At 43.9% G+C, this 27704-nt stretch overlaps 2 protein-coding genes across 2 annotated transcripts in view; one reads left to right on the forward strand and one right to left on the reverse strand.

Annotated features, from left to right (window-relative positions):
- Positions 1-17040, reverse strand: part of FRMD3 (FERM domain containing 3) — a 208801-nt gene extending 191761 nt beyond the window's left edge. The window contains exon 1 of the mRNA XM_060235396.1: positions 16519-17040. Coding sequence (XP_060091379.1) covers positions 16519-16668 — 150 coding nt within the window. The 5' untranslated portion in view covers positions 16669-17040. The remainder of the gene's footprint in view (positions 1-16518) is intronic.
- The window catches only part of IDNK (IDNK gluconokinase), a 91705-nt gene that overhangs the window by 31701 nt on the left and 32300 nt on the right, over positions 1-27704 (forward strand). The gene's annotated exons all lie outside the window — the stretch shown is intronic.

Raw genomic sequence — 27704 nt, forward strand, 5'->3', positions numbered from 1 at the left:
CTACATTTGTGCTTTGTCTCAAAGATTATTTATCTCAGTTTGCACCACATTTCACATTGGAGAATGAATCTTAGAAAGGAGACTCTGAAGAAAGTGCTATTTAAAAATTAGTTGTAAGACATGAAGCCTAGCAAACACTTCTCTGTGTGTCTGGCATAATGGCAAATAGTACTTCAAGAGGAAAACAGTGGGAATTAAAACATGACTCAATTACCATTCTAATAGTAATTAATAAATGTATGGATGAAAACAAAGATTAAAGTGTACTGTGTTACTGTCTACATCTTAATTCTTGTAGAAAGCACTGACAACTGACACCTCAGAGGACACATTCCACACCTCTCACTAAATACAAGGTCACGCATTTAAAATAAAGATCTTCTTTGTAGTCTCTGTGCATCACACCCATGGGAGAAAGGGCGCCTGCGCTGATCCGATCGGTACTTAACAAGCCAAGGATTTTCGTGCTCAGCTCCAGTGGGCATGCGCAAGAACCCCACCACGCATGCTCACAGAGTGGGCACGGACATCCCGTCAGTTCTCTTCTGACCACCGCGCTGATTAGTCGATCTCCTCGCTCCAGCTGGTACTTTTACTTCCCCTTTCAAATAGCCACTTCTAATCCTATTTCTGCCTCTCATGTTATCTCAAAAGCAAATAATAACAAACAAACCTAGTGAGATAGAGAAAGGTCGAAAACTTTACTCTCCTCAGCCCTTCGGATTCCCCCCCCCCCATTTTTCCCCCTTCCCTGTTACGGAAAAGCAGTGGAGGCGGGCTCTCTTGCCGACTTAAGTGCTGGAGTCAAATTTCCCCTCCTGATTCGTTTTCTCCACTCTCCCTGCCTAGAGGGACTCGCAACATAGATCTTCACCAATCCTCCTGACTAGCGAGGAAAAAGCCAGCAATGTGCCTGTTCAAACTGCTTGAGTCGTCTCCCTAACTGATTCAATGGACTTCAATGTCTTCAAGCCTGGACAACACACGGCCCAACTCGCTATGTTGGCGCCAGAGCCCACTGAGAGCAAGACACTCTCATGGCTCTTCCCTTTCCGATGCTGACCGCTCTGTCCTACGAGCATTCTTGGCATTGAAGTCAGAGTCCTCGCTACCTGTCAGCAACTGCTGTGGGGAGGACAAGGGATTCGAGGTGGAAGCAGGCATGGCAAACATGACTTCTATCGTCATACGCCACTTGCCCACTGAAGGATCGGCATTGGAAGGATAAGCATCGGAATCGGCAATTACTTCTGTCTTCAACTCCTGACATCGCCGACTGAGCCCTCCGACGCTCAGTTTATTCCCAATCCGAGTGCTTCCGCACTCCAGTTCATAGCGCAAACGCACTTCCCATCTATGCTTGTGGCCCCAAGCGCCAATGCCCCTCTGCTTGGCCACAGTCTCGTGGGCACTGGAGCCAAAGCGCTCCCCCATACCGACGTTCCGTGTCCCAGCAGCTTTTTGTTGCTCTTGTTCTAAGGACCTCCCAAGTTGGCCCAGCAATATGCAACCTCCCTTAGGTACTGGATGCTTTACCATCCATCATACTACTGTTGGCAACAACGACCTGGCTGCTCTATTACTGGATCAATGCTAGAAGAAGCATCCGCACAAACCTCCAGAGAAGACTCACATGGCTCTGCCATCAGCACCGAATATCAGCATCTCTATCCATCCCCTGGCTGTTTTGATGCAGATCAAGCCTTGCCTACCTCCACGCTGTTTCTTTACCCTGAGCTTTATGGTCTCTGCCTTTACCATCAGATGACCCTAACTCCTATGGTGACTACATGAAAGCATTAGACTATACCCTGACGCTTTCTCCTATCAACTTCAACCCTCGACCACTGCAATGGTGTTTAACATCATTTCACTTGGCATTTGCTATTTTAGCACCCACCCATGCCCCTTCTAGCAGTAGTGCCATAAAGGACTAAGAAGTTCGAACTACACCGATCCTTACTCCAAGTCCCTCTCCTTGGCCGGATCATATGTGTACAATACATGAACTGGGGACTGAACTCTCTCTTTCTAGCCCCCTTTTTTTTGGGGGGGGGAGGAGGGAAATTGACACCTTGGGCAAGACATTTTATTCAGCTGGTACCCAACCCCGCTGCTCCACTCACACCAGCTACTAAGAACATAAGAGAAGCCATGTTGGATCAGGCCAACGGCCCATCCAGTCCAACACTCTGTGTCACACAGTGGCAAAAAAAATTATATATACACACACACTGTGGCTAATAGCCACTGATGGACCTGTGCTCCATATTTTTATCTAAACCCCTCTTGAAGGTGGCTATACTTGTGGCCGCCACCACCTCCTGTGGCAGTGAATTCCACATGTTAATCACCCTTTGGGTGAAGAAGTACTGGCAGTTTATGTTAGAGCAACAACTCTCAGAAGCACTGCCTCCCCCACCCCCAGTATGTTCAGCATTCTGCTGTCAAACTAATTCAAAGAGGGCATGCTCTTGTCCTCACAACAACTCATCATTTGTAGTTGTCATTCCTGGATGCCAATCATGTCTTCGCTCTACTGCCTCGGGCACAAGAACATATACTAAAGTTTTCCTGCTCAAGACAGTTGTTGTCCACTCTACTGCAGATACTATTTGGCATGAGATGCTCAGGAGTATCACAACGCTCTACAATCTGGGTCTGCCTCCAGGTTCTATGCCATCCAGGACCCAGCCTAGAACAAACGACAATCCTAGCACCAACCATCTGAACTCTCCTGGAAGCAGGGTTCTGCCTCAGTACTAACCAACACCTTTTCTCTCTTACCTGAGAGAATGTAGTGCAGCTGCATCAGCTAACTGCCGGTTGAAGGCTCATATTAATACCAACTGTCCTCCTGGCAGAAGTCCAGTTATTCCTGTTCAGGGACGAAACTCTTCTACCCTTTCAAGTTTCCACCTTCCCTTTCAGCACTTCATGGTATCAAGAACAGGACTGGGAGGCCTCTGCCTCATCAGGATCCACAGAGCACTAGATGAAGAAGAAGATGATATTGGATTTATATCCCGCCCTCTACTCCAAAGAGTCTCAGAGCGGCTCACAATCTCCTTTTATCTTCCTCCCCCACAACAGACACCCTGTGAGGTGAGTGGGGCTGGAAAAGACTCTCACAGCAGCTGTCCTTTCAAAGACAACCTCTGCCAGAGTTATGGCTGACCCAAGGCCATGCTAGCAGGTGCAAATGGAGGAGTGCGGAATCAAACCTGGTTCTCCCAGATAAGAGTCTGTGCACTTAACCACTACACCAAACTGGCTCTCCAACTGATACTAGCACTAGTCCCTCTAGAACAATTTTAGCAGGACTGCCCTGCATGATATGCTCTTGCCAACTAACGTGAAGTAGGGATTGGCACCCCTAATTTACTGAGTGTGTATTCCCACTACATTTCAGTTGGACCACTTCACTTCCATTAGGCACTTGAAATCATCATGCATCCCTCTCAAACTATAATGCTCCTCTCAGCCTGCTCTGCTTCCTAGGTTTAACCACACTCCTGTAACTGTTGGTTGCTAACTCCAAATAGATCTTCATTTACAATGCTCAGTCCACTTTGACCTATTCCAGGAAGGAAGGAAGGAAGGAAGGAAGGAAGGAAGGAAGGAAGGAAGGAAGGAAGGAAGGAAGGAAGGAAGGAAGGAAGGAAGGAAGGAAGGAAGGAAGGAAGGAAGGAAGGAAGGAAGGAAGAAAGAAAGAAAGAAAGAAAGAAAGAAAGAAAGAAAGAAAGAAAGAAAGAAAGAAAGAAAGAAAGAAAGAAAGAAAGAAAGAAAGAAAGAAAGAAAGAAAGAAAGAAAGAAAGAAAGAAAGAAAGAAAGAAAGAAAGAAAGAAAGAAAGAAAGAAAGAAAGAAAGACATCTAAAATCCTTTAGTCCATAGGGACAACTATGAATGCCAGCCTGTGGGGTCCACACACATGCACACATCATACGGGGAGTACAGAACTTTCTCTTTTGTGCATGTGCTCCAAACATGGTAAGACCACACAGTTTTCCATGTCGATCCTCTCTGGGCCTTATGGCCTCAACCACCTCAGTCCGGGTGCTTACCAGCCTCCTCATGCATGTCCTACATTTCTGGAGTTCTGGTGCCTCAGATCTCTCTGACTCTTCAGAGACCCCCTGTTGCTCCACCTCTCCCTACTGCCCAAACCATGGGATTGGTGCATAATGGGAGCTCTTTCTGTTTTTCGGGACATCTCTCCAACTCCCTATCCTTCCTTTTGGATCATTACAAACCAGTCTCTGGTTCTGGAAGATGCACATGAATGATCCTGTGTCAAGAGCTTACCAGCCCTGACCTGGATAGCCCAGGCAAACCTGATTTCATCGGATCTCGGAAGCTAAGCAGGGCCAACCCTGCCAAGTGCTTGGATGGGAGACCTCCTTGGAATACCGGGAACATGAGGCAGGGGCAGGCTGTATCAAGTCACTTATAACCTCCCGACCATGCCAACTACCACATCATTTTCTGGGAACGCTGGCAATAAGATCCACTACACATTTCCCTCAGCTATCACTTGCAGAGAGGTCTGTGTTCACCCTTGCATAAATGCCTCATCCCTCATCTTATAGCTGTCACAGATGGACTATTGCCAGGATGCTTGTACCCTAGTACTGGGAATGCGGACAGACGGTATGGACTTCCATTCTTCCCACAGGTCATCTGCCCACTTGCGTACCTGAACATACAGGCAATTTCTTGAACCTGCAGGGCGGCATCCCCTCATGTTGAGAGGTTTTTTCTCCACCCTCTGTTATGCCTATGGAGTCACTCGCCAATCGACAGCATCTGAGTAAGATAGGAAACATCAGCAATTCTACCCCAGAGCAGGAGTGGATACCAGATCTTGTCTCCTTTCCTGCGACGCAGCCAATACCTCTACATGTTCCCATGTGCACCTTGACATTCCAGGGTAGCCAACAAAATCCTAAGTCATGCCTTCACTGCTCTAGGGCATAACTATGATGGCTTTGCCATCGCTACTTTCCTCTTCTGCGTCATCTCGTCCCAGAGACTCCCCCTACTTTTCTTCCAAATATGGAACATTCTATTAGCATCATTGTGGGCTGCAGCCTCAACTCCTCTTGGGTTGAACAGCCTCCTGGCCGCCTTGGCACACTGTACCTCCATTGATGGGTACCGGTCATCCTCACACTCTTCTATTACTCACTTCCTAAAGGCTGCCTTGGCTTTCATCTTTATGCCAAATGTCCACTCCGCCTTGGCATCTGCCTTTCTCTTATCAATCCTGCCAGGGAACCTCTCCAAACCCCTGGCTACTGGTTCCATTCATTCGTGTCATGGGGAGCAGCGTTATTGATTACTGGTTGAATAGCTGGACTACGTTATGATAGCCTTTGTTTTCATTATGAGAATATACTTCTTCCCTACTCTCCAGCAGTATTCTTTCTCTTGGAAATAGAGTCTGAATTCCCTTTGTAACTCTGACATCTCTTTTTCAAACATTCTTTTTGTAGGTTGGCAAATAAAGAAAGTCTCCTTTCTTTGGATATCAAAAGGGTCCTCCTTTTGTATTCTTCATTCAACTCTAGAAACAATACTAACGTATTCTTCTCCAGTTTCCTCCAAGCTAAACTGTAAGATCTCAGAGACTTCCCAGAGGCCTAACAGGACATCCTGAGCCCTACTGTCCCTTACCATGGGTTGCCTCTTTACCTGCCTTGAGGTCACTCAGCTAGGGCCTTAGCCATGTCTCTGCTGCACCAGGTGATCCACAGAGGTCTATACAACAGATCTACAGAGTTACGATCTAGGCCAGTCAGCATGCTGCTATGCCTCTACTGTCTATCTACACTTGTGTTTTTTCTAGTGTGCAATGTGCTTCTGCTGTCTGCTGTGTCTGAATGACCTCCAGCACCCTCCTCCAGACATAGGCCTAGCTTGCTAATCTCCCATGGGTGTGATGCACAGAGACCACGAAGAAGATAAACAGGTTGCTTACCTGTAACTGATGATCTTCGAGTGGTCATCTGTGCATTCACACCACCCACCCTCCTTCCCCACTGCTGTTGGTCCTTCGGCACTCTTTAGGATCATACAGCGGTCAGAAGGAACTGACGGAATGTCCGTGCCCACTCTGTGAGTATGCATGGTGGGGTTCTTGTGCATGCCCACTGAAGCTGAGCACGAAAATCCTTGGCTTGTTAAGTACCGATCGGGTCAGCGCAGGCGCGCTTTCTCCCATGGGTGTGAATGCACAGATGACCACTCGAAGATCATCAGTTACAGGTAAGCAACCTGTTTTTCTATTTTGTAGAATAAATAACCAACATTTACTTCTGAAATTCTTGGGTACACTCTGAAAAGGTAAGAAAAGTGGACATTGTAGAGCACCAAAAGGGCATCTAATTTGCCCCCAAACAGTATCGGTTCTTAACAGGATATACTCAAGCATGCCTTTGTCTTAGGCAAAGCACGATGCCTAAAGAGGAAAGCAGATGCACTGCAGACACAGTTTTTTAAAAACAGGACATAACAACTACAATTAATACTCATCCTTTACTCTGAAAAGTCTTTCTAAATGTGCAGGCATTTCTAAATGTGCAGCTACCACATCATATACAGTACATAAACAATCTCTATAGAGCCTATACATTATTATCATAATGGTCTGGGATAATGTCACACTGCAGGGGACCAGGAAGGGCCTTCTACTGGCTGCCACCACTTCGGTAAGGGTCTATCTGTGAGGGCCCAAAGCATTCAACCAACCCTTGTATCTTCCCTATTAGCAGGTACCTTTTAACTGTGACCAAAGAGACATGAGGACTCAGGAAGTTTAACAAGAAGTTTAATATAAATGGTCTAGAACAACACGTGGTAATAAAACATTTAGTGCAACAATGAAATAAGAAACAGCAAAGGTTGGTGTAAATAAATAAAAGTCCTGACACATCTGACTAGACATTCCTTTCCTAATACCACTCACCTCCTTGAGTGAGAGAACCCTCTCTGCCTTTTCTTAGAGAGAACCTTTCTCCCTGCAGCCTTTTCCAGAGAGAACACACTCTGTCTGTGGCTTGATTTTTTATGTTTTCGTCCCAAGTCCCACCCCTCCTTGGCCAGTTTTCTCTGCAAAATCTCTGCCACCCAATCAGAGGGAAAGAAGGGATCCTGGGAGATGTAGACCCACTAGCCACTCCTACACAGACTTCTCTGGAGCCTATAGGCTGCACTAGACTTAGGATCATGACAGACACAAATGAAAGTTTACATATTTCATTGATTGATTATTAAAATACGGAGCAGAAAAGCAAGAAGTACGTTGCTCTGATTCTTGTTAGGATTGTCAAATCAAAATTTAAAAGTATGGCATACATAAAGTTGCCCAGTCTTACCTTAGCTCTGGCAAGGGATCAATCTTGTGCAAACTTTGCCTACATGGCACGATGATGTCACCCAGAGGCGACATCATTATGGTGGGTATAATGCCAGGGATGCTCTAGCATTTGGGGAGTTTATGCATAGTTTTTAATGCAAGGTGCCTAGTGTGATGACATCACTTCCGGGTGATGTCACACAACAACAGAGCTCTTTGGGGGCAGGAATCCCCTGATGGCCCACTCCATGCTGGTGGGTTAGGAGCCTCCAAATCAGGGGAACCCCCTCTCATGGCGGGACTTTGGCAGCCCTAGGCATACATCTGGTTCTAAACTGCTACAGATGCTTTTAAGGCCACCTGAAAGCACTCCAGGTATTTCAGGATATTTTGAACTGAAGAACACTACATAATATAGTATTTAGACTTCATAATATTAGACTCCATAGGTATTGTGTGCTTGACTTTTTGATTGTGAAGCAACATCTATATTTAGTAGCCCACTGATTTAAGTATTATATCATACATACAGGTATGCTTACTTTAGAGTCAGCGCTGGGTGGCAAGCCAGTTATTTGTCATTTGCTTTTCAGTAAATGTGTTCCTTCCTGACTTCCAGAACCACAAAGACCTAATTGTCAGTTCATGTGAATAAATATGACTTTGCTCACAGCCTTATACAATGTTAAGCACACAAAGCTGAAAAGTATGGTTCAAAGTACTATATTTAGATACTATTTTATTTTTCATTCATGCTGCATTAAACAGTATGATGCTCACTCACTCATTTAAGTCATGAAATCATCACTACAGCATTCCATTATTAAAGAACTACTGATTTACATACACTTTCTCAGAGAAACTCTTTCCTATTTCATGATGTTCTGAAAAGCTTGAGGCAAATTCTGTATTCACTGACTCTCTTGGCAGTGTTGGCAAACACATGTCAGTCCATGATTCTGCACAGCATGATCAGCAAATAATTTTATCTAAATGAAATGGATGTATCTAGAGATATGAGAACAAGGACCTCCACAAGCATATTCCTCTAATACAGAATAGTATGGAGCATAAAATGACTCCATGAAGGCCAATGGATAGATATGAGGAACATGAATGGTCTTGGATGCTTGACCTATTATTGAATCACTGGCAGTATGGAAACACTTGGGGGTTTCCATCTCATTCAGTACCAAGAATGAGGTAAATTCAACCCTATTACAAAGAAGTGAGGTCTATGTTATACACATAATGAGCAACATAGAGAATGTATGAAATTGCATCTGGATGGAGGCTGTTTATTATGCAACTGACATAAAGGTCAGCTGTTATCATGAAGCCTTCTCCAAACTGGGCAAATCACCAACAGGAATGTTCTGCAGTATCACTGGCACAGATGGCAGATGATTTGTATCATGAACCACTAAGAAAAGTGGCTCACTGTGTACCCCAACCTTCATGCAAATGCAATTTCAGATTGTTCCTTCACATGTTAGTCACTTGAAGCATTATTAAAGGTACGTATATCACCCAAGGTCTGTGCTTGGTAGCCAACCATATTTTACATCAGGCAGCTGAAAAGTCCAATCCTACCACAAAATTACCTATAGTGTATTTCCTAGAGGTGTCAGACCTTATATTATATACAAAATTCCTGAAAATTCTAATAAAGAGAATGCAAACTCTGATGTGCTGCTGTTGTTCTGAAACATGAATGTAAATAAACACAAATAACATGCAAAAAGTATGTATGCATTTCTCAGAGAGAGAGAAAATAACTTGTAAAGCAACCATAGGATAGTGATGCAATCATTTCTTGCAATCCAGTCTGAATTTAAGCAGTTTTAACTGTAGAAGTAAACCTAAATTGGTTTAAAATTGAGTAAAAATGATACGAATTGTTTGGGGATCACACTTACACTCTCTTCCATTAGATTATTACAGATTTCATAATGCTATGATTTGCACAGTACTTGGTATATATAATGGATGCACCAGAAGGCACTACAAGTATAACCAGTGATGTTTGTATTCCTTAATCTAGTCCTAAATGTAGAGAAATTAAGAAGCACACCTGCTACCACATCATATGTATGAAGTACCATGCCTGGGCAGACCTCCACTAGGGCAGAATCATAGAGTTGGAAAGGACCTCAGGGTCATCTAGTCCAACCCCCTGCACCATGCAGGAAACTCAGAAACACTTTCCCCTAAATTCACAGGATCTTCACTGCTGTCAGATGCTACTCTGTTTAAAAACCTCCAAGAAAGGAGAGCTCACCACATCCTGAAGAAGCCTGTTCCACTGAGGAATCGCTCTAATGGTCAGGAAATTTTTCCTAATGTTGAGCCAGAAACTCTTTTGATCTAATTTCAACCCATTGGTTCTGGCCCCACCTTCTGGGGCCACAGAAAACAATTTCACACCATCTCTAGATGACAGTCCTTCAAGAACTTGAAGATGGTGATCATATCACCTCTCAGCCGCTTCCTCTCCAGGCTAAACATTCCCAGCTCCTTCAACCTTTCCTCATAGGACTTGGTCTCCAGACCCCTCACCAACTTCATCACCCTCCTCTGGACCCGTTCCAGCTTGTCTATATCTTTCTTAAAATATGGTGCCCAAAACTGAACACAATACTCCAGGTGAGGTCTTACCAAAGCAGAGCAAAGTGATACCATCACATCACGTGATCTGGACACTATACTTCTGTTGATACAGCCCAAAATTGCATTTGCCTTTTTAGCCACCGCATCACATTGTTGACTCATGTTCAGTGTATTATCCACTAAAACCCCTAGATACTTTTTGCACATATTACTGCTAAGACAAGTCTCCCCCATCCTATAACCATGCATTGGATTTTTCCTACCTAAATGCAGAACTTTACATTTATCCCTGTTAAACTTCATTTTATTGGTTTTAGCCCAGTTTTACAGCCTGTCAAGGTCATCCTGTATCCTGTTTCTGTATCCTTCTTCTGTGTTTGCAACCCCTCCCAATTTAGTATCATTGGCAAATTTAATAAGCATTCCCTCTATTCCTTCATCCAAATCATTGATAAAGATGTTAAACAAAACAGATCCCAGGACAGATCCTTGAGGCACTCCATTTGTCATTCCTCTCCAAGAGGATGAGGAACCATTCACAAGCACTCTTTGGGTGCGATCTGTCAACCAGTTACAGATCCACCTCACGGTAACAGGATCCAAACAGCATTTTACCAACTTGTCAACAAGGATAGTATGTGGAACCTTATCAAAAGCCTTACTGAAATCAAGATAAACGATGTCTGAAGCATTCCCCTGATCCAGCAAGGTAGTCACTTTCCCAAAAAAAGAGATCAGGTTAGTCTGACATAACTTATTCTTGAGAAACCCATGCTGGCTCTTAGTAATCACATCCATTCTTTCTAAATGTTCCAGGACTGACTGACTGATGATTTGTTCTAAAATTTTTCCAGGTATAGACGTCAAGCTGACGGGTCGGTAGTTACCTGGATCATCTTTTTTCCCCTTCTTGAAGATGGGGACAACATTCGGCCGCCTCCAATCTTCTGGCACCTTTCCTGTTCTCCAAGAATTCTCAAAAATAATAGCCAGAGGCTCAGAAATTACATCCGCAAGCTCTTTTAGAACCCTTGGATGCAATTCATCTGGCTCTTAGGACTTAGTTTCATTTAAAGAAACTAGGTGTTTATGCACTACCCCTATGCTGATCCTAGGTTGGAACTTCATACCCTCCGCATATGTTCTGTTTTTGCCATGTTGAGCACCGTTTCCCTCAGAAGAGAAGACTGAGGAAAAGTAGGAATTGAGCAGTTCCACCTTCTCTTCATTACCTGTTACAATTTCACTTTCTTGCCCTCGCAATGGGCCTACCATGTCCTTGCTCTTTTTCTTACTCTGAACATAAGAAAATAACACTTCTTTGTTGTTTTTAGCATCTTCGGCTAGCCTAAGCTTTCCTAACTTTTTCTCTACAAGCACTGCTGATTTGTTTATATTCATCCTTGGTTATAAGGCCCTCCTTACAATTCCTAAAGCAGCCTTTTTTATTTCTCAAGTCTTCAGAGAGCTGTTTATGGAGCCAACTCGGCTTCTGTAGACTTTTTCCATTTTTTCTTCTCGTACAAATTGTATGTGATTGCACTTTAATGAATTTCGCTTTTAAGAAACTCCCTCCCCTCCTGAACCCCCTTCTTCCTAAGTATTTCTGACTATGGGATTTTACAGCATAGTTCTAAGTTTATCGAAGTTTGCCTTTCTGAAGTCCAACCTATAAGTCTGACTACGTATAGCTTTCCCCTTCCCTAAGACTGTAAATTCCAAAATCACATGGTCACTACTGCCCAGGGTGCCCACTATTTCCACTTCTTAAATCAATTCTTCCTTGTTGGTGAGAATAAAATCCAAGATAGCAGATCCCCTTGTTTCCTCTTCACTTTCTGGAAAAGGAAGTTGTCAGCAAGACAAGTCAGGAATCTATTTGACTTTTCATTTTTAGCAGAGTTGGACTTCCAACAGATGTCCAGGTAATTGAAATCTCCCATGATCACTGTATCCCTTCTCTTGAACTTTGCAATCTGTTGTAGGAGTATCTCATCCAACTCCTCTGCCTGGCTTGGTGGTCTATAGCAGACCCCCACCATAATATCACTGTTATTTCTTACTCCTTTTATTTTTACCGAGAGACTCTCAACTGAGCTGCCATGCTTAGATTCACGTATTTCCTCACAAGTATATACCTCCACATATACTGCTACGCCTCCGCCCTTTCTCATTTGCCTGTCCCTTTTAAATAAATTGTACCCCTGAATCCTAATATTCCACTTGTGAGTGGCATCCCACCAAGTTTCAGTAAGGCCTATTATGTCATAGTCTCCTTCCTGTATTAGGACTTCCAGTTCCTCCTGTTTGTTTCCCATACTCTGTGCATTAGTGTAGAGACATCGGAATCCATGTTTTATGCATCCTGAGGGTTTAGATTCCATACAAACCTGCAAGTTAACATTACCTAGCATATGCGCCACTCTCTGCAAATCTTTAATGTTCTTATCCCCAGTTTCTGGCATCATACGAGGCTTTGAATTATTGTCTCGCTCCCCCATACAATTTAGTTTAACATCCTCCTTTTTAGGTTAGCAAGGCTGTTACCAAACACCCTTTTCCTACTGCTGTAAGGTGCAAACCATCTCCTGATAGAAGACCACCATCTCAAAAGTGTAAGTCATGGTCCAGGAATCCGAAATTTTCCTGACGACGCCATCGACATAGCCAGTCATTTGTTTGAAGTATTCTTCTTTCTTGTCCTATGCCACAGCCTTCAACAGGAAGCACTGACGAGAACACAACCTGTGCGCCCAACTTCTTCACCTTCTGACACAGAGCCACATAGTCTTTTGTAATATGTTCAGGGCTGTGATGGGCAGTATCATTCGTTCTTACGTGGATCAGCAAGAAAGGATAGTAATCTGTGGGCTTGATAAATCTTCCAATCCTTTCTGTCACATGCTGGATGCATGCACCCGGCAGACAGCAGATCTCTTGGGATGACAAGTCCGGTTGGCAAACTTTGGGCTCCACCCCTCTGAGCAAGGAGTCTCCAATCACCACCACCTTTCTCTTTCTATATTGGTGAGCAGAAGCTCCAGGCTTCTTATCCACAGGATACTGAGAAACTTTGTTCAAGCTTTGTGGAGGCTGGGGAAGTAGCCCTTGTTCCAATGGTTCAGAATCAGTTACTGTGGGGAGATCCTGGAACCTATTGCTGAGCAGCAGAGGCTCAGAACATCTTCTGATTTTCTTTCTCCTTCGGGTTACATTTTTCCAGAAACCCTCCTCCTGTGTTCAGTTCTCTTCTAATTGCTGAGATACCGTTTCCTCTCCCTCCTCTTGTCCTTTCAAGAGCGCCTCATGCGTTTTGTCAAGAAAATCCTCATCTTCCTTTATACACTGCAGTGTGGACAATCATGCCTCCAGTCCCTGTATCTTCTCTTCCAGCAGGGCCACTAACTTACACTTGCTGCAAGTGTAATTCGTGCTACTCTCAGGTAGAAATACAAACATCCCACACTCTTTACACGTCACTGCCTCTGCTCCCTCACCAGCTATACTGATGCAATCCATTTCAAAAAAAAAAATTATCTTCACTTCTCTTTAAATCCCACTACCAACTGCCACTTGAAACTACTTGTGAGTAACTACCCACCTTTCTACAGAACACCAGGTTAGACCCCCCCCCAGCTAAAAGCCACAGGCCAAGAGCCCTCTGGAAAGGATGAGCCTTGCAAATTAAAGGCTCCAGCCCCCACCCACCTCTGAATCAACAGCCAGAGCAACAGCAGAGGGTGGGGCCAACAACTACCCAGGCAAACAAGCTCTCTTCACTCAGCAACAGCTACACAAAAGACACACAAAAGCAATCAGAACCCCCTCTCCAGCAGGCACCAAGCACTCACACAGTTCCCTTCCACAGCAACTCTAGGTAATGCTCCCCATCAGTTTTAGAAAAGCAAATCAACTCTCACTCACCTTACCAGCAGCTCTGTTCTAGCTCCAAGCACCTTCCTCTACTGTAGCTGAACCACTTCTGAGACTGAGACTACTCTTGCCTTAAAAATGTAGCAGATCCACACAGCAAGAGCATGGCAGTCCAAATTACTGGTATTTGATTTGTGAGGGGAGCGCCATTGCTAGGCCTGCATGATTGATCAGTATCAAAGAGGATCAAGGATCCTTGTCCAGTTGCCAAAACCTGTGGAGTGATGGAGGGGAGGAGGTACCTTGGTCTGCTCACCTTGACTCTTTGGGCCAGTTAGGGTTACCAGCCCCCTGATCCAGACAGGGGTCTCCTTGCTTTTGCAGGCTCCTCCCCCCACCCACAAATGTCCCAAATGCATTTTACTCATAGATGCATTCTACTTATTGATCAATTATTTATATAGGAACAAATCTACTTAATTCTTTTATGTACATTTTCTTTGGAGATCTAACATTATTTCTGTAACACGCATCCATTAAATGAAAGTTTTTTTAAAGACAGGAAAAGCAGTTTCTTGATGCTATCATGCAGGAGGAACTACATAGTCAAAAGCTTCTGTGAAGTACATGTTGGTTCAGCGAAACTGCTCCTTTGCCCCACTTGGGGAATAAAATACAACCTATATTTCTTGAAGTTTTATGACAAACCCTCAAAACAAAAATCACTGAGGTTTGTTAGCACAAACTAGAACAAAAATCTTGGTAGTTAGAAACAAAGGTAGAAACCTCACCAGATCCTTAATTTTATTCCCAAGGCCTTTAAGCATGATGCAGCCTACCAAATACTCTTAAGAGAGTATACATTTAATACAAATTGTTTCCCAAATTGAAAGCTTTTGCCCATTTAATTGGCAAATTAATCAACTATAGTTTTAGCTGATAGATAGTTTACAGGCATTAATAAGTGCATTATTTACTTGTTCAAGATATTTTTGTTCTTGTGCATTACTGTAAGAAAAACTAATATTAAAATATTAAAGATAACCTTTCTTGCTAACAACATGTGATAACTTTTGTTAATTACACTTCCTTCAATATTTTAAGGGCACGGACAATATGAGCATTTATTTAACATCTGATCCATTAATTAATCAGTTACTGTGTTGAGTGACATATTATGCATCAACTATAAAATCTTTGACTGGAAGACAATTCTAAATTATATACTTTGTTTAAACTGAACAATGTAAATATTCTTCAATTACAAAAACAATTACAGTGATGCTGCCAGAGGGTGCTCTAACTTCTTGTTCAGATGCTGGATAGAGTATTAGTCCAAGATAGCAAAAATAACAGGCAGGTGGAAGGGCTACTGCATAATACTGCCAACCTCCTCAATCAATTTAATGATGCAAAATGTACATACAAGTAAGAAAGATGAGCAATATGACTATTAAAAATGCCTAATTTAGCATATGGGAATACTGAGAATCTTCCTAAAGTCTTCTGGGCAGCAAGAATCTTCCTCACAGCTCGGCGAGGTCAGTGGCACAAAAAGCCTAGGAACTATATAAGCCTCCTTCACTTCAAGCACTCCATCAGGCTCTTGGAATGCTACTTACCATAACAATACCTCACACTGCTCCACAAAATCAGTGGCTATAGGTTGCAAAAACTGCAAGAATCTACCATTAGTCACAGTAAGCATGTAGCTTGTTTTCAGCAATAGCCCGGTTTGACTTTATTCTTATGTTTAGTCTGTGGTGTTTAATTCCCTACTTTTTCTCTTCTAAATGGCTATGTGCTCATATTTTACAGGGGGGGGAATGTCATCTTTAAAGAAAAGCCTAGCTGTTCATAGGTTGATTTGCCACTCCAAATCATTCATACTGCCTAGGATGGACCATAATTCAGTTTGCTATATGAAAACTCCATGTTTTATAAAAGAAAACAAAACGGTAATACGGGCCTACAGAAAGAAAGTTCTCTCTAGCATCAATGTTCTCATCATAGGCACTAACCAATAAAGTCCTGTGCCGTGCAGAACCACATTTTAGACTCTACTCCAATTCACAATGGCTCCCCTTGCAAAGAAAGAATCCCATTTTCCTAGCAACAATATCTTGTCATTTGAGCTCTAAGAAAATATGATATCTGCAACACAGAAGGCCTTTTTGGAAGAAAGCTGTCTAGATCTCACACAACTAATGTGCAGCAAATGTGCATTTGTTGCACTATCTAGGTCCTTTTAGTGAACTTTCTTGGTTTCCAGCACAGCCCCAAAACAGTCTGCTTGATCCATTCTTCCCCTTGCAAGCTCTGCATCAGCTTTCAACACACATACACACACCGCTTGTGGTAACCATCCAACCTTGCCTAGATTCACTCTGCCTGTAAACAACTTCTCACAATAGTGAGCGCTCTGGGCAGAACGTGAGTGCATGCGTGTGAGATGGGCAGGTGGGCATGGCAGGAGGGGAAAGGGCTGGCACAAATACAACAGGGATGCCAATGCATGCACAGAAAGCACGTTGGAGGAGATTGGGGCGAGCCAACCATGCAGCATCCTTTTTTTTGCGGGGGGAGTGGGAGGCGGCGGTGGTAAAACCGGGGTTACTATCAAAGGGAAGCAATGCCTAGATACGCGATGACCCGCCACCCGGCTGGATAGACGTACCTGGATGTGGCAGGAGATCTCGGAATCGTCCAGCAATCGGATAGTGCATTTCATCTCCTGGCTCAAAGACCTGATGCTCGAGCTCCGGAACCGGATCATTTTCATAGTCCTCCTGCCGCCTCGCCTCACGCACTCGCAGGGAGAGAACATGCACCGCAGCCCTGAAGTGGGCCGGCGACCAGCCCGGCTTGCCTCGGCCCGCCTCGCCGGGAGGTCAACAGAAAGCAGAGGAGTGACCGAGCGCCCGCCTCACTCGGCGGCAGGCGACTCAGCCTCGAGGGGGTGGCGGCGGCGGTTCCCGCTGCTGTTGCTGGGCGAACATCATGCTGCCGAAGCGAAGAAGGAGGCGGCGGCAGCGGCTGCTCTCCTCACTGTCCAAACTCCTTCTTTTCCCTTCCTTCCCAAGGGCAGCTCCAGTCCCCGCCTAAAGGGGGCCGCCGCTACGCTCAAGCCGGGCGCGCGCGGCCTTGGCGCGCACCAGACGCTGAGGAGGAGCGCCTATGGTGGGCTGGCTGGGATGGGGTAGCGCCTGCTGCTGCGTCAAGCGGGGCTCTTCCCTCAAGCACATCTCCTTCCTGCCTTCCTTTGCTGCTGCTACCTTTGGCTCTCCCTGATTCGCTTTTCCCTCCCATTCTCTGGCCTTCGCTCATCACTCCTTTGCCTTTTCTTCTTTATCTCCTCCCCCCCCCCATTTTTCTCATGGTGATTTTTGCACTCCCCTATTTTCCTTGCCTCTTCCTGCTCTTTTCCTTTCTCACCTTTGCTTGCTTTCCATTTCTTCCACCGCCTTCGGATAGCCTACAGGCACCCATTCTATCTTCCACTCCCCCCTCTCCACATTTCACTTTTTCTCTACTGTGCCCCATTAGATTCTCATTTTTTGGTCGTGTTCTCGCTCAGCTCCCATTTCCTTGTTTCTTCCATTGTACCCCTTTCCTCTTGCATCCTCTTCATTTTTTCTTTCTGCCTCTCATTTACAACCCTTACCTCTTGGTTTTTACCTTTTTCTTTTTCTCCCATTCACTTTCCTTTCTTCACCCACCAGCTCAGTAGCCAGGATTTGAAGAATTGGGAGGCCCTGATTTTTTTCAGGGGGCACAAAGTGGCCCCAACCTCCATGGCCTTCTCTCCTACCACTGCTGAGGAGGAAAGCTGCCAGCTCACTGCTATACAGCCTCCCTCCTCCCCACAGCTGCCCCAAGGTGATCCCTTTCCACCCCTCTTCCAGCAGCTCTGGTAGGGAGCCACTCAGAGGTTTAGATACATGCTGCACAGTCTCCTGCCCTTACCTGTAGCAGGATCCAGCTAGGCAAGCTCGGCGGGACAAGGGGGGGAAGGCGCCACCAAGTCGCAATTGACTTCTGGGGCTACAAGACCTCCAATTCAGATTTCTTCCAGCAGAGGGTGAGCTGAGGCTGCCCAAGCGCAGCTCCCACCCTTGCTCCAGCGGCCAACGAGACCAGGCCAGAAAACCCCTGCAGGCGAACATCACCTCTCCAGTAATCCCCAGCCCCGGACTGCAGCTGGGATCTCCACTTGTGTGCACCAGCCTACCCTACCATGGCCTGTCTGAAATGGAGCCATCCGCCCCCTACCCCCACCGCCCCACTTGAGGGCCAGAACGGCCACTTCTTGCAGGTGCCCTCTAGCCCCACGTCAGCCCAACATGGAGCTTAACTTTCAGTCCTGTGCGCTGAAAGTGCCCCGTTGTTTCTGCTTGTTGGGGGGTCAGAGATTTCTTCCAGCCCCTAAGCAAGCAGTAGCAACAGGGAGCTTAACTTTCAGTCCTGGGCACTGAAAGTGCTCCGTTGTTTCTGCTTGCTGAGGGACCTGAGATTTCTTCCAGCCCCTAAACAAACAGAAGCAACAGGGAGCTTAACTTTCAGTCCTGGGCACTGAAAGTGCTCCGTTGTTTCTGCTTGCTGAGGGGTCAGAGATTTCTTCCAGCCCCTAAGCAAGCAGAAGCAACAGGGAGCTTAACTTTCAGTCCTGGGGGCTAAAAATGCCCCGTTGTTTCTGCTTGTTGGGGGGTCAGAGATTTCTTCCAGCCCCTAAGCAAGCAGTAGCAACAGGGAGCTTAACTTTCAGTCCTGGGCACTGAAAGTGCTCCGTTGTTTCTGCTTGCTGAGGGACCAGAGATTTCTTCCAGCCCCTAAACAAACAGAAGCAACAGGGAGCTTAACTTTCAGTCCTGGGCACTGAAAGTGCTCCGTTGTTTCTGCTTGCTGAGGGGTCAGAGATTTCTTCCAGCCCCTAAGCAAGCAGAAGCAACAGGGAGCTTAACTTTCAGTCCTGGGGGCTAAAAATGCCCCGTTGTTTCTGCTTGCTGAGGGGTCAGAGATTTCTTCCAGCCCCTAAGCAAGCAGAAGCAACTGTGTATGATCACGTCCCCTAAGCAAGCAGAAGCAATGGTGTATGACGACGGCAGAATGGAGGATGCAGCCCAGGCACAGAAGGCTGGTTAGGGACCCCAAGTCAGGAGGCCCTGCCTAGCAGTCAGGGGGCTGTGCCCCCACAGGACCCCTCATAGCTACGGGCCTGCCACCCACCATTTCTTCATATCCCGCCTTTTATCCATTTACTCTCATATTTGAATAACGGCTGGACAGAAATTATGCACAATGTTTGGCAGCTTGTGGGGGCTGGCCTTTCCCAGTTCCTAAAAATGCCTTGTTCTGCCAAGTGGAGAATGTAAATCTTGATAATATTAGTTCCTTGGCGCCTTCCTTGGCACCCAAATGAGGCTGGGAAGAATGGGGTCATGGCTTCATCTTGTGAAAAGTCAGCTGTTACCTTACCGACCTGTCGGAAAGAATCAGAAAATAAAATACAGATGAAAATAAATGCTTAGTCTAGCACACACCTCCCCAGGTTCCATAGGCAAAGAACAACATGGAAAATAAGGGAGAGTTGGATTAATCTCCATTACCATATAAACATGCAATGCAGATACAGTTGTAAATTAATCAAACATCCTGATGAACACACAGGAAACAGTGGATGGATGAAATACTAATTACCTCTTCCTGTATAAATACTGAACACAGTCCTGGTTTCAACAGACGTTATTCCATTATTATTATCCTAGTCATACACAAGAGCATCTTGAAGCATCTGCTGGCCATTTAAGGAGCCTTCCTCCTCAAATATCCAACAACATGGAACCTCACAGATGAGGGGGGCACAATCCCTGAGGCCAAATATATTACATTGATTGTACATAGCTGGATGTGATCAGAATTTGAGAAACTGCAGCTGACATAGGAGGTATGTACTACAAATGGGTATCTTTTTTCAAGGACTTGTGATTTCATGGGGGTTGAACATACAAAACCTTTGAAGCTGAGACAGACCATGACCCATCTTTCTCAGTACAGTTTACTCTGACAACAGATCTCCAAGGTCTCCAACAGAAAAAGGCCTTTCCCAGCACTTGAGATCTTTTCAGTGAAGATGCCAATTGTTGAAGTTGGGAGTCTTCTATATATACAGCCCGTACCACTAAGTAGGGGCTCTCCCTTGATCCAGGGGGAAAGCTGCAATGAGGGCTGCTGCCTTAATTAAGGCCTTGAATGCATGTCCTTATCTATTCAAGCATTCAGTTTGTTTCTTTTGCTGCAACAATTTAATGTGTATTTTCAGGTCACCCAAAAGTGTGTGTGTTTTTCAAGGACCATTACACGGTTAAAGAAATTTTAGTTGATGAATCATAATGGCTTGGATGTTTTCAGTTAATGAAGTATTTTCCTCCAGAACAAGAATCCTTTGGCTCTCAACTGGTGTATGGTTCCCTGCATAGGAGGAAAACACCAGTTAATGAGGAAATTCTAAAAAAACAACCCATTATTTTTAGTCAAATCAATGTGTAATATTTGCATACATCTGCACAGGAAACAAATCTTTTTAAAGCAAAAGCGCAAGTTCTTTGTTTTTCAATTATGCACATTACAGCAGAAATCCTCTTAGAAGAGGCAGTCCTTCCTGTATGTGAGGGATTTTTCTTTTAAGATGTACTTATCATGTGACTTGCTGTTTTTATAAATACTAGTATTAGTAATTTTTTTTAAAAAATCCCTTGCTAAATACTAGTAGAACGTTCTATTAGACTAATAAATATTATTCAGCAAGAGATTTTTAATCAGTCAATTTAATATTGCCACTCGCATTTTTCTACTGTTAGAAGATTTGCCATATCACTGAATATTAGGGTTCAGATTGTGGATCTCTAAAAGTACATCCCTAACTGTAATTATTGTGACTGTCATGATGATAATCTGGTACTTCAAAAGTTGCCACAATCATTCCAATTTCACATAAAAACTCTGCAATTACAGTATAACAACAAACTGTTTAAAAGGTCATAATAACATGATGAAGAAACAAATTTATCATTACAAATCCTGAAAAACAATCCAGTTACTTTGGCTTAATTTTGAATGCATATGCGGCAGCAGCAAAAAAAACAATGAAAAAGCAATTTCTGTGACATATGGGAGAAAAGGAAGAAGCAAAGACAGAAAGCAAAACCACACATATTCTAGCAAGTGAACCATGGAACAGACATACTGTTAAGTCATGTTTGCACAGTACTTATTTCAAGAATGTGATCCTAGTATATCTGATCAACATAGTCTATACACACTAAAGTGTCAGTCTTCTCTGGTCATCTGATGGTAACTCGTAACCCCACTCAGAGGAAAGTTCAAGCAGCTGTTCAACTCTTAGCATTATATCATGCATCAAAAACTTTTGTAGGTAGATGAATAATTAATTAGCCTAATTTGTAGAATTTCATAAAGAGATCTATCATAAATAAAAGGCATGAATACAAAGTGAAATAATTCTCTAAGTAATTGGAAATGTTGTGGAGGAACATTTTATAACAAAGTCCTTGTTCTCAAAGCAATAGATGAGGTGGAAAACCTGTATCTAAGCTGTTCCACTCTCACTGCAGGATAAGATTAATTTGATTTAATATTTCTCCACTAAAAAAAGTCTGCACATAGAAGACTATGTAACAGGGAGAAGAATGTTACTTCAGTCTTCTCTGTGACATGATAGCTTTCAGTCAATGCAATCCTAAGAAGAATTACACCATGGAAGTCAATTGGCTTAAAAAAATGTGACTCTGCTTAGAATTGCACTGTAAGTGTAACAATGTTTTGTTTTCTGGATGAGCATTTTATCAGTGGACCAAAATGATATTTCCAGTGGACCAAAATGATATTTTTGAGCCACATGTTTTGCTTTTTGTGAGAATTAGGTCAAAACTAAAAAGGAAACAAAATATTTAAGGATACTTCTGTTCAGGCTGGCTGAGGAGACAATGACGCAAGAAAAGGGGGCAAGCTTATGAGGACTCATGGGAAGGAAAGAGGAAACAGTGGAGGAATTAGATTTCCCCCATCCCCCCGCAAGTCCTTTTGGACTCTCACATATATTCTAACAGCCAAGTTGGGCAAAACTGAAGATACTTAATCCAATGACTGGAGCCATGAACAGACAAATCTTTCTACAAACCTGAAAAGCACCCCAGGATTGCAGAAAAATCTGAAATCTAAACATGCATATAATGGAGGGTTAAAAACCCCAAATGATAAAGGAATTCCTGTAGCTTCAAGAAATAGAAGCCTTCAATGGCCATAACTAGGCAACCACAAATTTCTAGTCTTGGTTTCTGATAGTAAAAGGCAGGGGGAGGGATGATGTTGGGCCAGTCTTTCAACCTAATCTACCTCACATGGCTGTTGTGAGGGAAAAAAGGAGAGGAGAATTATGTAAGCTGCTCTGGTTCCCACTATGGAAAAAGGCAGGATATCAATGAAGTAAATAAATAATAAATATGGCTGAAAATGGGAGGCAGACAAAAGATAGGATGGTGAATGGCTGAGGAGACAATAAGGTAGAGAAAGGGGAGAGTATATGGATGTTGCCAAGATGGGGGAAAGGGAAAATAATGTGGGGAGAGGGATACAACGGGAGGTACTATACAACTGGGTCAGTTTTTCTAGACAGAGGCAGAGGAGGTGGGATGAGCTGAAGACTGAGGGGCAGATAAAGGTAAGTTGGCTACCAGGTGGGAAGGAGAAAAGGAAGCTAGAAAGGGAGAGATGCCGTGGGAGTTTTCTGGGAAGGGAAAGAGGAAAGAGTGGTAGAGGGAGAAATGAGATGCTCCCACAAATCCTAGTATGTTCTGGCTTGTCATATATCTAGGGTTGCCAAGTCCAATTAAAGAAAAATCTGGGGACTTTGGGGGTGGAGCCAGACTTTGGGGGTGGGGCCAGGAGACATTGGGGGTGGAGCCAGGAGACATTGGGGGTGGAGCCAGGAACAAGGGTGTGACAAGCATAATTGAACTCCAAGGGATTTCTGGCCATCACATTTAAAGGGCAGCACACCTTTTTAAATGCCTTTCTTCCATAGGAAATAATTAAGGATAGGGGCACCATCTTTTGGGGCTCATAGAATTGGACCCTCCGGTCCAATCGTTTTGAAACTTGGGGGGTATTTTGGGGAGAGGCACTAGATGCTATACTAAAAGTTTGGTGCCTCTATCTCAAAAAATAGCTCCCCCAGAGCCCCCAATACCCACGAATCAATTCCCCATTATTCCCTATGGGAATTGTTCTCCATAGGGAATAATAGAGTGCCCAGTAGACATTTCCCTCCCCCCCCAAGCTTTCTAAAGGGGGGAGGGCCTCCAAACCAGGAAATCCCCTGCCCCCTCCCTCTCTTACACACACAAATACTTACTAGATCTTTGTAACGTACTGAGACGGGAGACGTTGGTAGGGCAACATGCTTTAATGGAGACACGTTACAAGAGAGCGAGCACGCGGGCTGGGTCCCGCTTATGTACATTCCCGGAACTTCTTCCCGACAGGCCAGCCCAATCCTGGCCTGTTGAACTTCCCGCCGCTGCTGGTGATTGGCGGGCTCAGCGCTTCCCGCGGAGTCGCCTGGGTGTCCCCAGTCGCCTCCGCTGTCCGGCTACGCGGACTAACGCTATTGCGTCATAACGAAATGGTTGCTGTATTGCGTTATAACAAAATGGTTGCTGCATTGCGTTATAATGAAATGGTTGCCGCCTTATGCTATCGCAATACTCTACAATGTTCTTCTTGCAGAACTTTACTTGCTGTGAAAACGAAAGCAAAAGAAAGGGAGGGGCCGTTCTCCATGGAAACTATTACTGACCCTTTCCAATGAAGCCCTTCCTATTTCCTGTTTCCTGCTCAGCCTTAAAGGCACACATTTTACAAACAGATCAGTTTGCAGATTTCTAAATCTGCAGGAGCTCTACAACTACATGATGACTGTGGGGGCGGGGCTTCCCCCGCTGGCCAGCTGGCTGGGGGCGGGGAGAAGCCTGTAAAAACGGGGGATCCCCCGCTGGGACCTCGGGATTGGGAAGCCTACATATATCTAATAGGCAAGTGTGCTCCAAAACATGGATACTTATATCTGTGGGTTGGTGCCACACTGACAGAAAACAGATAGTTCTGCAAAATTTGAGGGACTTCTCAGGTTTGCAAGAAAATCTGAAAAAATAAAATCTATTTACCAAGTGTGGCCTCCATCTGTGGATACCAAAAATCTGTGGCTTGGGGCCATAGTTACCCAAAAAATTTAAAACCGCACCAATAAAAACAAGAGCACAACCATAGATAGGAGGAAGCAAATGTGGGGGTAATGGAATGGCTGCTGCCACAGGTTTCTTGTGGGTCCCCATCTGTTCCATTTCAGAAAGCTAGTTTGCCTTGGGATCCGAACACAGGATTCTGGAGAGTTCCAAGTTGTATACTCAGTTCATACACAGTGTAATGCAAATGAGTTCCTGCTGGGAACTCATGACTGCACCACACAAATTGTGAGTGGTCCATGAAATGCTTCCAGGGAACACTTGTGTTCTCATGGCACATTTTGAAAATCATCATTCTAACTCAAGACTTTTTTCTTTTTTTGCAAAAGCGACCATTGTACTGAAGTCCCTTTTTAAAAAAAAATTATCTTATTTTTCTTTCAAGCTGCAGTTCTTATGGAGATCCCAGAGTTTTCAAGGCAAGAGACATTCAAAGGTGGTTTGTCACTGCCCAACTTGGCATAACAATCCTGGTATTCCTGGTGGTCTTCCATATAAATACTGACCAGGGCCAACCCTGTTTAACTACCATAATCTGACAAGGAAGCCCTTATAAGACTTCACATGGATCCAATATCAATTCAGTTTGTATGAAGATGGTGATAATGTAAAAGACCAATTTGCTAGAATGCATACAATTTGAAAATATAATCTTTCTTTATTTTATAAATCACATTATTATTAAAGAGAATGAGTGTCTGAGAGATGCATGTGAAGACTAAGTGTACCCAGCAGTGTTATACTCAGGACTTTTTTTGTAGAAAAAGTTCAGCAGGAACGTATTTGCATATTAGGCCACACACCCTGATGCCAAGCCAGCCAGAACTGTGTTCCTTCTATTTAAAAAGCCCTGGTTATACTACTACTTCACAAAAGTAGGACAAACCATTTCAAAGTCAAGGAGAAATCTGGAAAATACGAATGTATTGAATACTGTCATTTGATTAAAATAGGGTTATCTAAAGGATTTATAACTTTATAAAGTGCCATGGGATCTTCCATGGACAGAATCTGGCATGATTAATTAAGTTTTGTATTTCAGTCCATTGTACATAAAGTAAGGGGTGATACAAGGGTACATGATCAGCGAGCATAAGCATATAAATTGCTTACCACCTTTTTCTGCCAGGGGCCTTGTGGCTTGAACAACAGCATGACAAGCAGAAACACAATCACCAATATACAAATTCACTTTATTTTAGGGGAGATTTCAGTTGTTGAACATTAAATGAAGCTCCCAGCATATAATGGCCATTTTCTAAATTGAACAGGATTTGTATCCTTTTAAGAGAACTAAAGAAGGTGGAAAATCTAGAAGTATATAACATCTCATTTTAAAATTATTTATTCAATTTCTATTCTACTCATCCCTACTATTTTGGGGCTCAAAGTGGATCACAACATAGAATAGACAATTAATACAATTAAAAACATATAAATTAACCAATTCAAATATTTACAATTAATCAGGTTCCAGGGGAAGGAGAAAAGAGTGGAAGAGTAGACAGATCTGTATAAAAGAATTCTCTTAGCCTCACCCATATGCTTGGTGGTAGTACAATTCCATTATACAGGTCTTGTGGAAGTGAATCAGGGGGCACAGGGCCCAGATCTTATTTGGAAGTGTGTTCTGCCAAGCTGGAGCTACTGCCAAAAAGGCATCCAGCTCTTGTTGAGGCCAATCCCAGTATGAAACGTGAATGCAAATAACAGGTAAGTGTCTAGCAGTTCCACCCACTTGTCATGTGTTGTCTATACATATGCAGAAATGACCTCAATCTGATATTTATCTTGCACATGTTTTTATTCCACCTAACCAGTATGTTTATTCCAAAGGACTTATTCCTTAACATCAATTTACTTACATAACACTCAGCTCTGATTCAACTCTGCCTTCCTCAGAGGAGGTAATGAACTCTCATGATTGCTTCATTTGTGTGCAGTTGTGCAAAAGCACACACAAGGATATTTATTCATTTTATATATTCCACCTTTTCCACAGGAACTTAAGGCAGATTACATAGACTGGGTCAGTACAATCAACAAAATGGGACATTTCATGACCAATGCATTAGGATTTTAAAAGTATGGAACTCCCGGGAAGAACTGAAGCATAGCATAAGTATTCACATGACATACTGAGCAGTGCAGAAATTATATAATAGGATCCTACTTACACAGCAGTATAGACCATAAGAACATTAGCGAACCCATACTGGATCAGGCCAATGGCCCATCCAGTCCAACACTCTGTGTCACACAGTGGCCAAAAAACCCAGGTGCCATCAGGAGGTCCATCAGTGGGGCCAGGACACTAGAAGTTCTCACACTGTTGCCCTCCCAAGCACCAAGAATACAAATCATCACTTTCCCCAGACAGAGTGTTCCAACAATAAGCTGTATATCGCAGTCCCTTATCATTTATCCAAGCAAGCCTGTAAAACCATATTGTACAGTGCAGTTCTATTACCAGAACAGAATGGTTCCCCTTCAATAGTTCAGTTTTGCATAGTGGGAGTGATGTCTTCAGGCAAGCCACTCCACAAAGCAGGAGCCACAACAGGAAAAGCACATATTGATTTTGCCCATTTGTAGGTCGGCACCTGCAGAAGCCCTGCTGACTTGAGCAAAGTTGGCATGGGAGAGCACAGTGAGAGAGGCAGTCCCACAAATAAGAGGGGCCAAGGCCAAGAAGGACTTTGTATGTGATAGTCAACACTGTGAACTGAGCCCAGTAACAGAGGGGCAGCCAATAGAATGGGAGTACTATGCATGCTATTTGTAGCTCCCATTAATAGCTAAGCCACAGCCATTCTAGATGAGCTGGAGTTTCCAGGGTGATTTTGAGGGGAGACCAATGTACAATGCATTACAGTATCTAGTCTTAAAGTTACTGTGGTGTGGATCCAGGTGGCCAAGTCAGCCGTATCAAGGTAAAGGACCTTCATACAGGCTAGTTTGAGTTGCTGCAAAGCCTTTTTTGCAGCTGCATTAAATTGCTAATAAAGCTGGATCCAGTATGACTCCAAGACTTTTAACTGAGTCAGCAAGGATCCATGAAAAAGTGGGGAAAACATTGTCCTTCAAGACTTCCTCTTTCCAAATCAGCAGTATCTCTGTCTTTTCAGGGGTTAATTTCAATTTGTTCACTTTTAGCCAGTTAATCCCATGGCCAGGCAACAATTCAGGATCTCTACCACATCATCAGGAGACTGGATAAGGATATATACAGCTGAGTATTGTCAGCATATCACTTATTCTGAACAATCCTCATAATGATTGGGGACATAAAGGGAAGGTATGTGCCTTCACTGAATCATTGTAATTTGAGAAAAGTAAACAGGCACTTTAGTCAGTAGGGCAAGGAAATGAGTGGGGGGAAAGCACAAGCTCTCACTCCTCCTCTGTACCAATCCTCTTTGCCATCTTCCCCCCTCATTTCCGAAGTATTTGCCAATAAGCTGGAAAATTTAGGTTGAAGGAAGTAATAGAGTGCTACCAATTACAGTGTCACAAGTATGACTGTTTGGGGAGAGGGGGAAAT

This window comes from Heteronotia binoei, chromosome 4 (assembly GCF_032191835.1).
Source record: "Heteronotia binoei isolate CCM8104 ecotype False Entrance Well chromosome 4, APGP_CSIRO_Hbin_v1, whole genome shotgun sequence".
Lineage (NCBI taxonomy): Eukaryota > Metazoa > Chordata > Lepidosauria > Squamata > Gekkonidae > Heteronotia > Heteronotia binoei.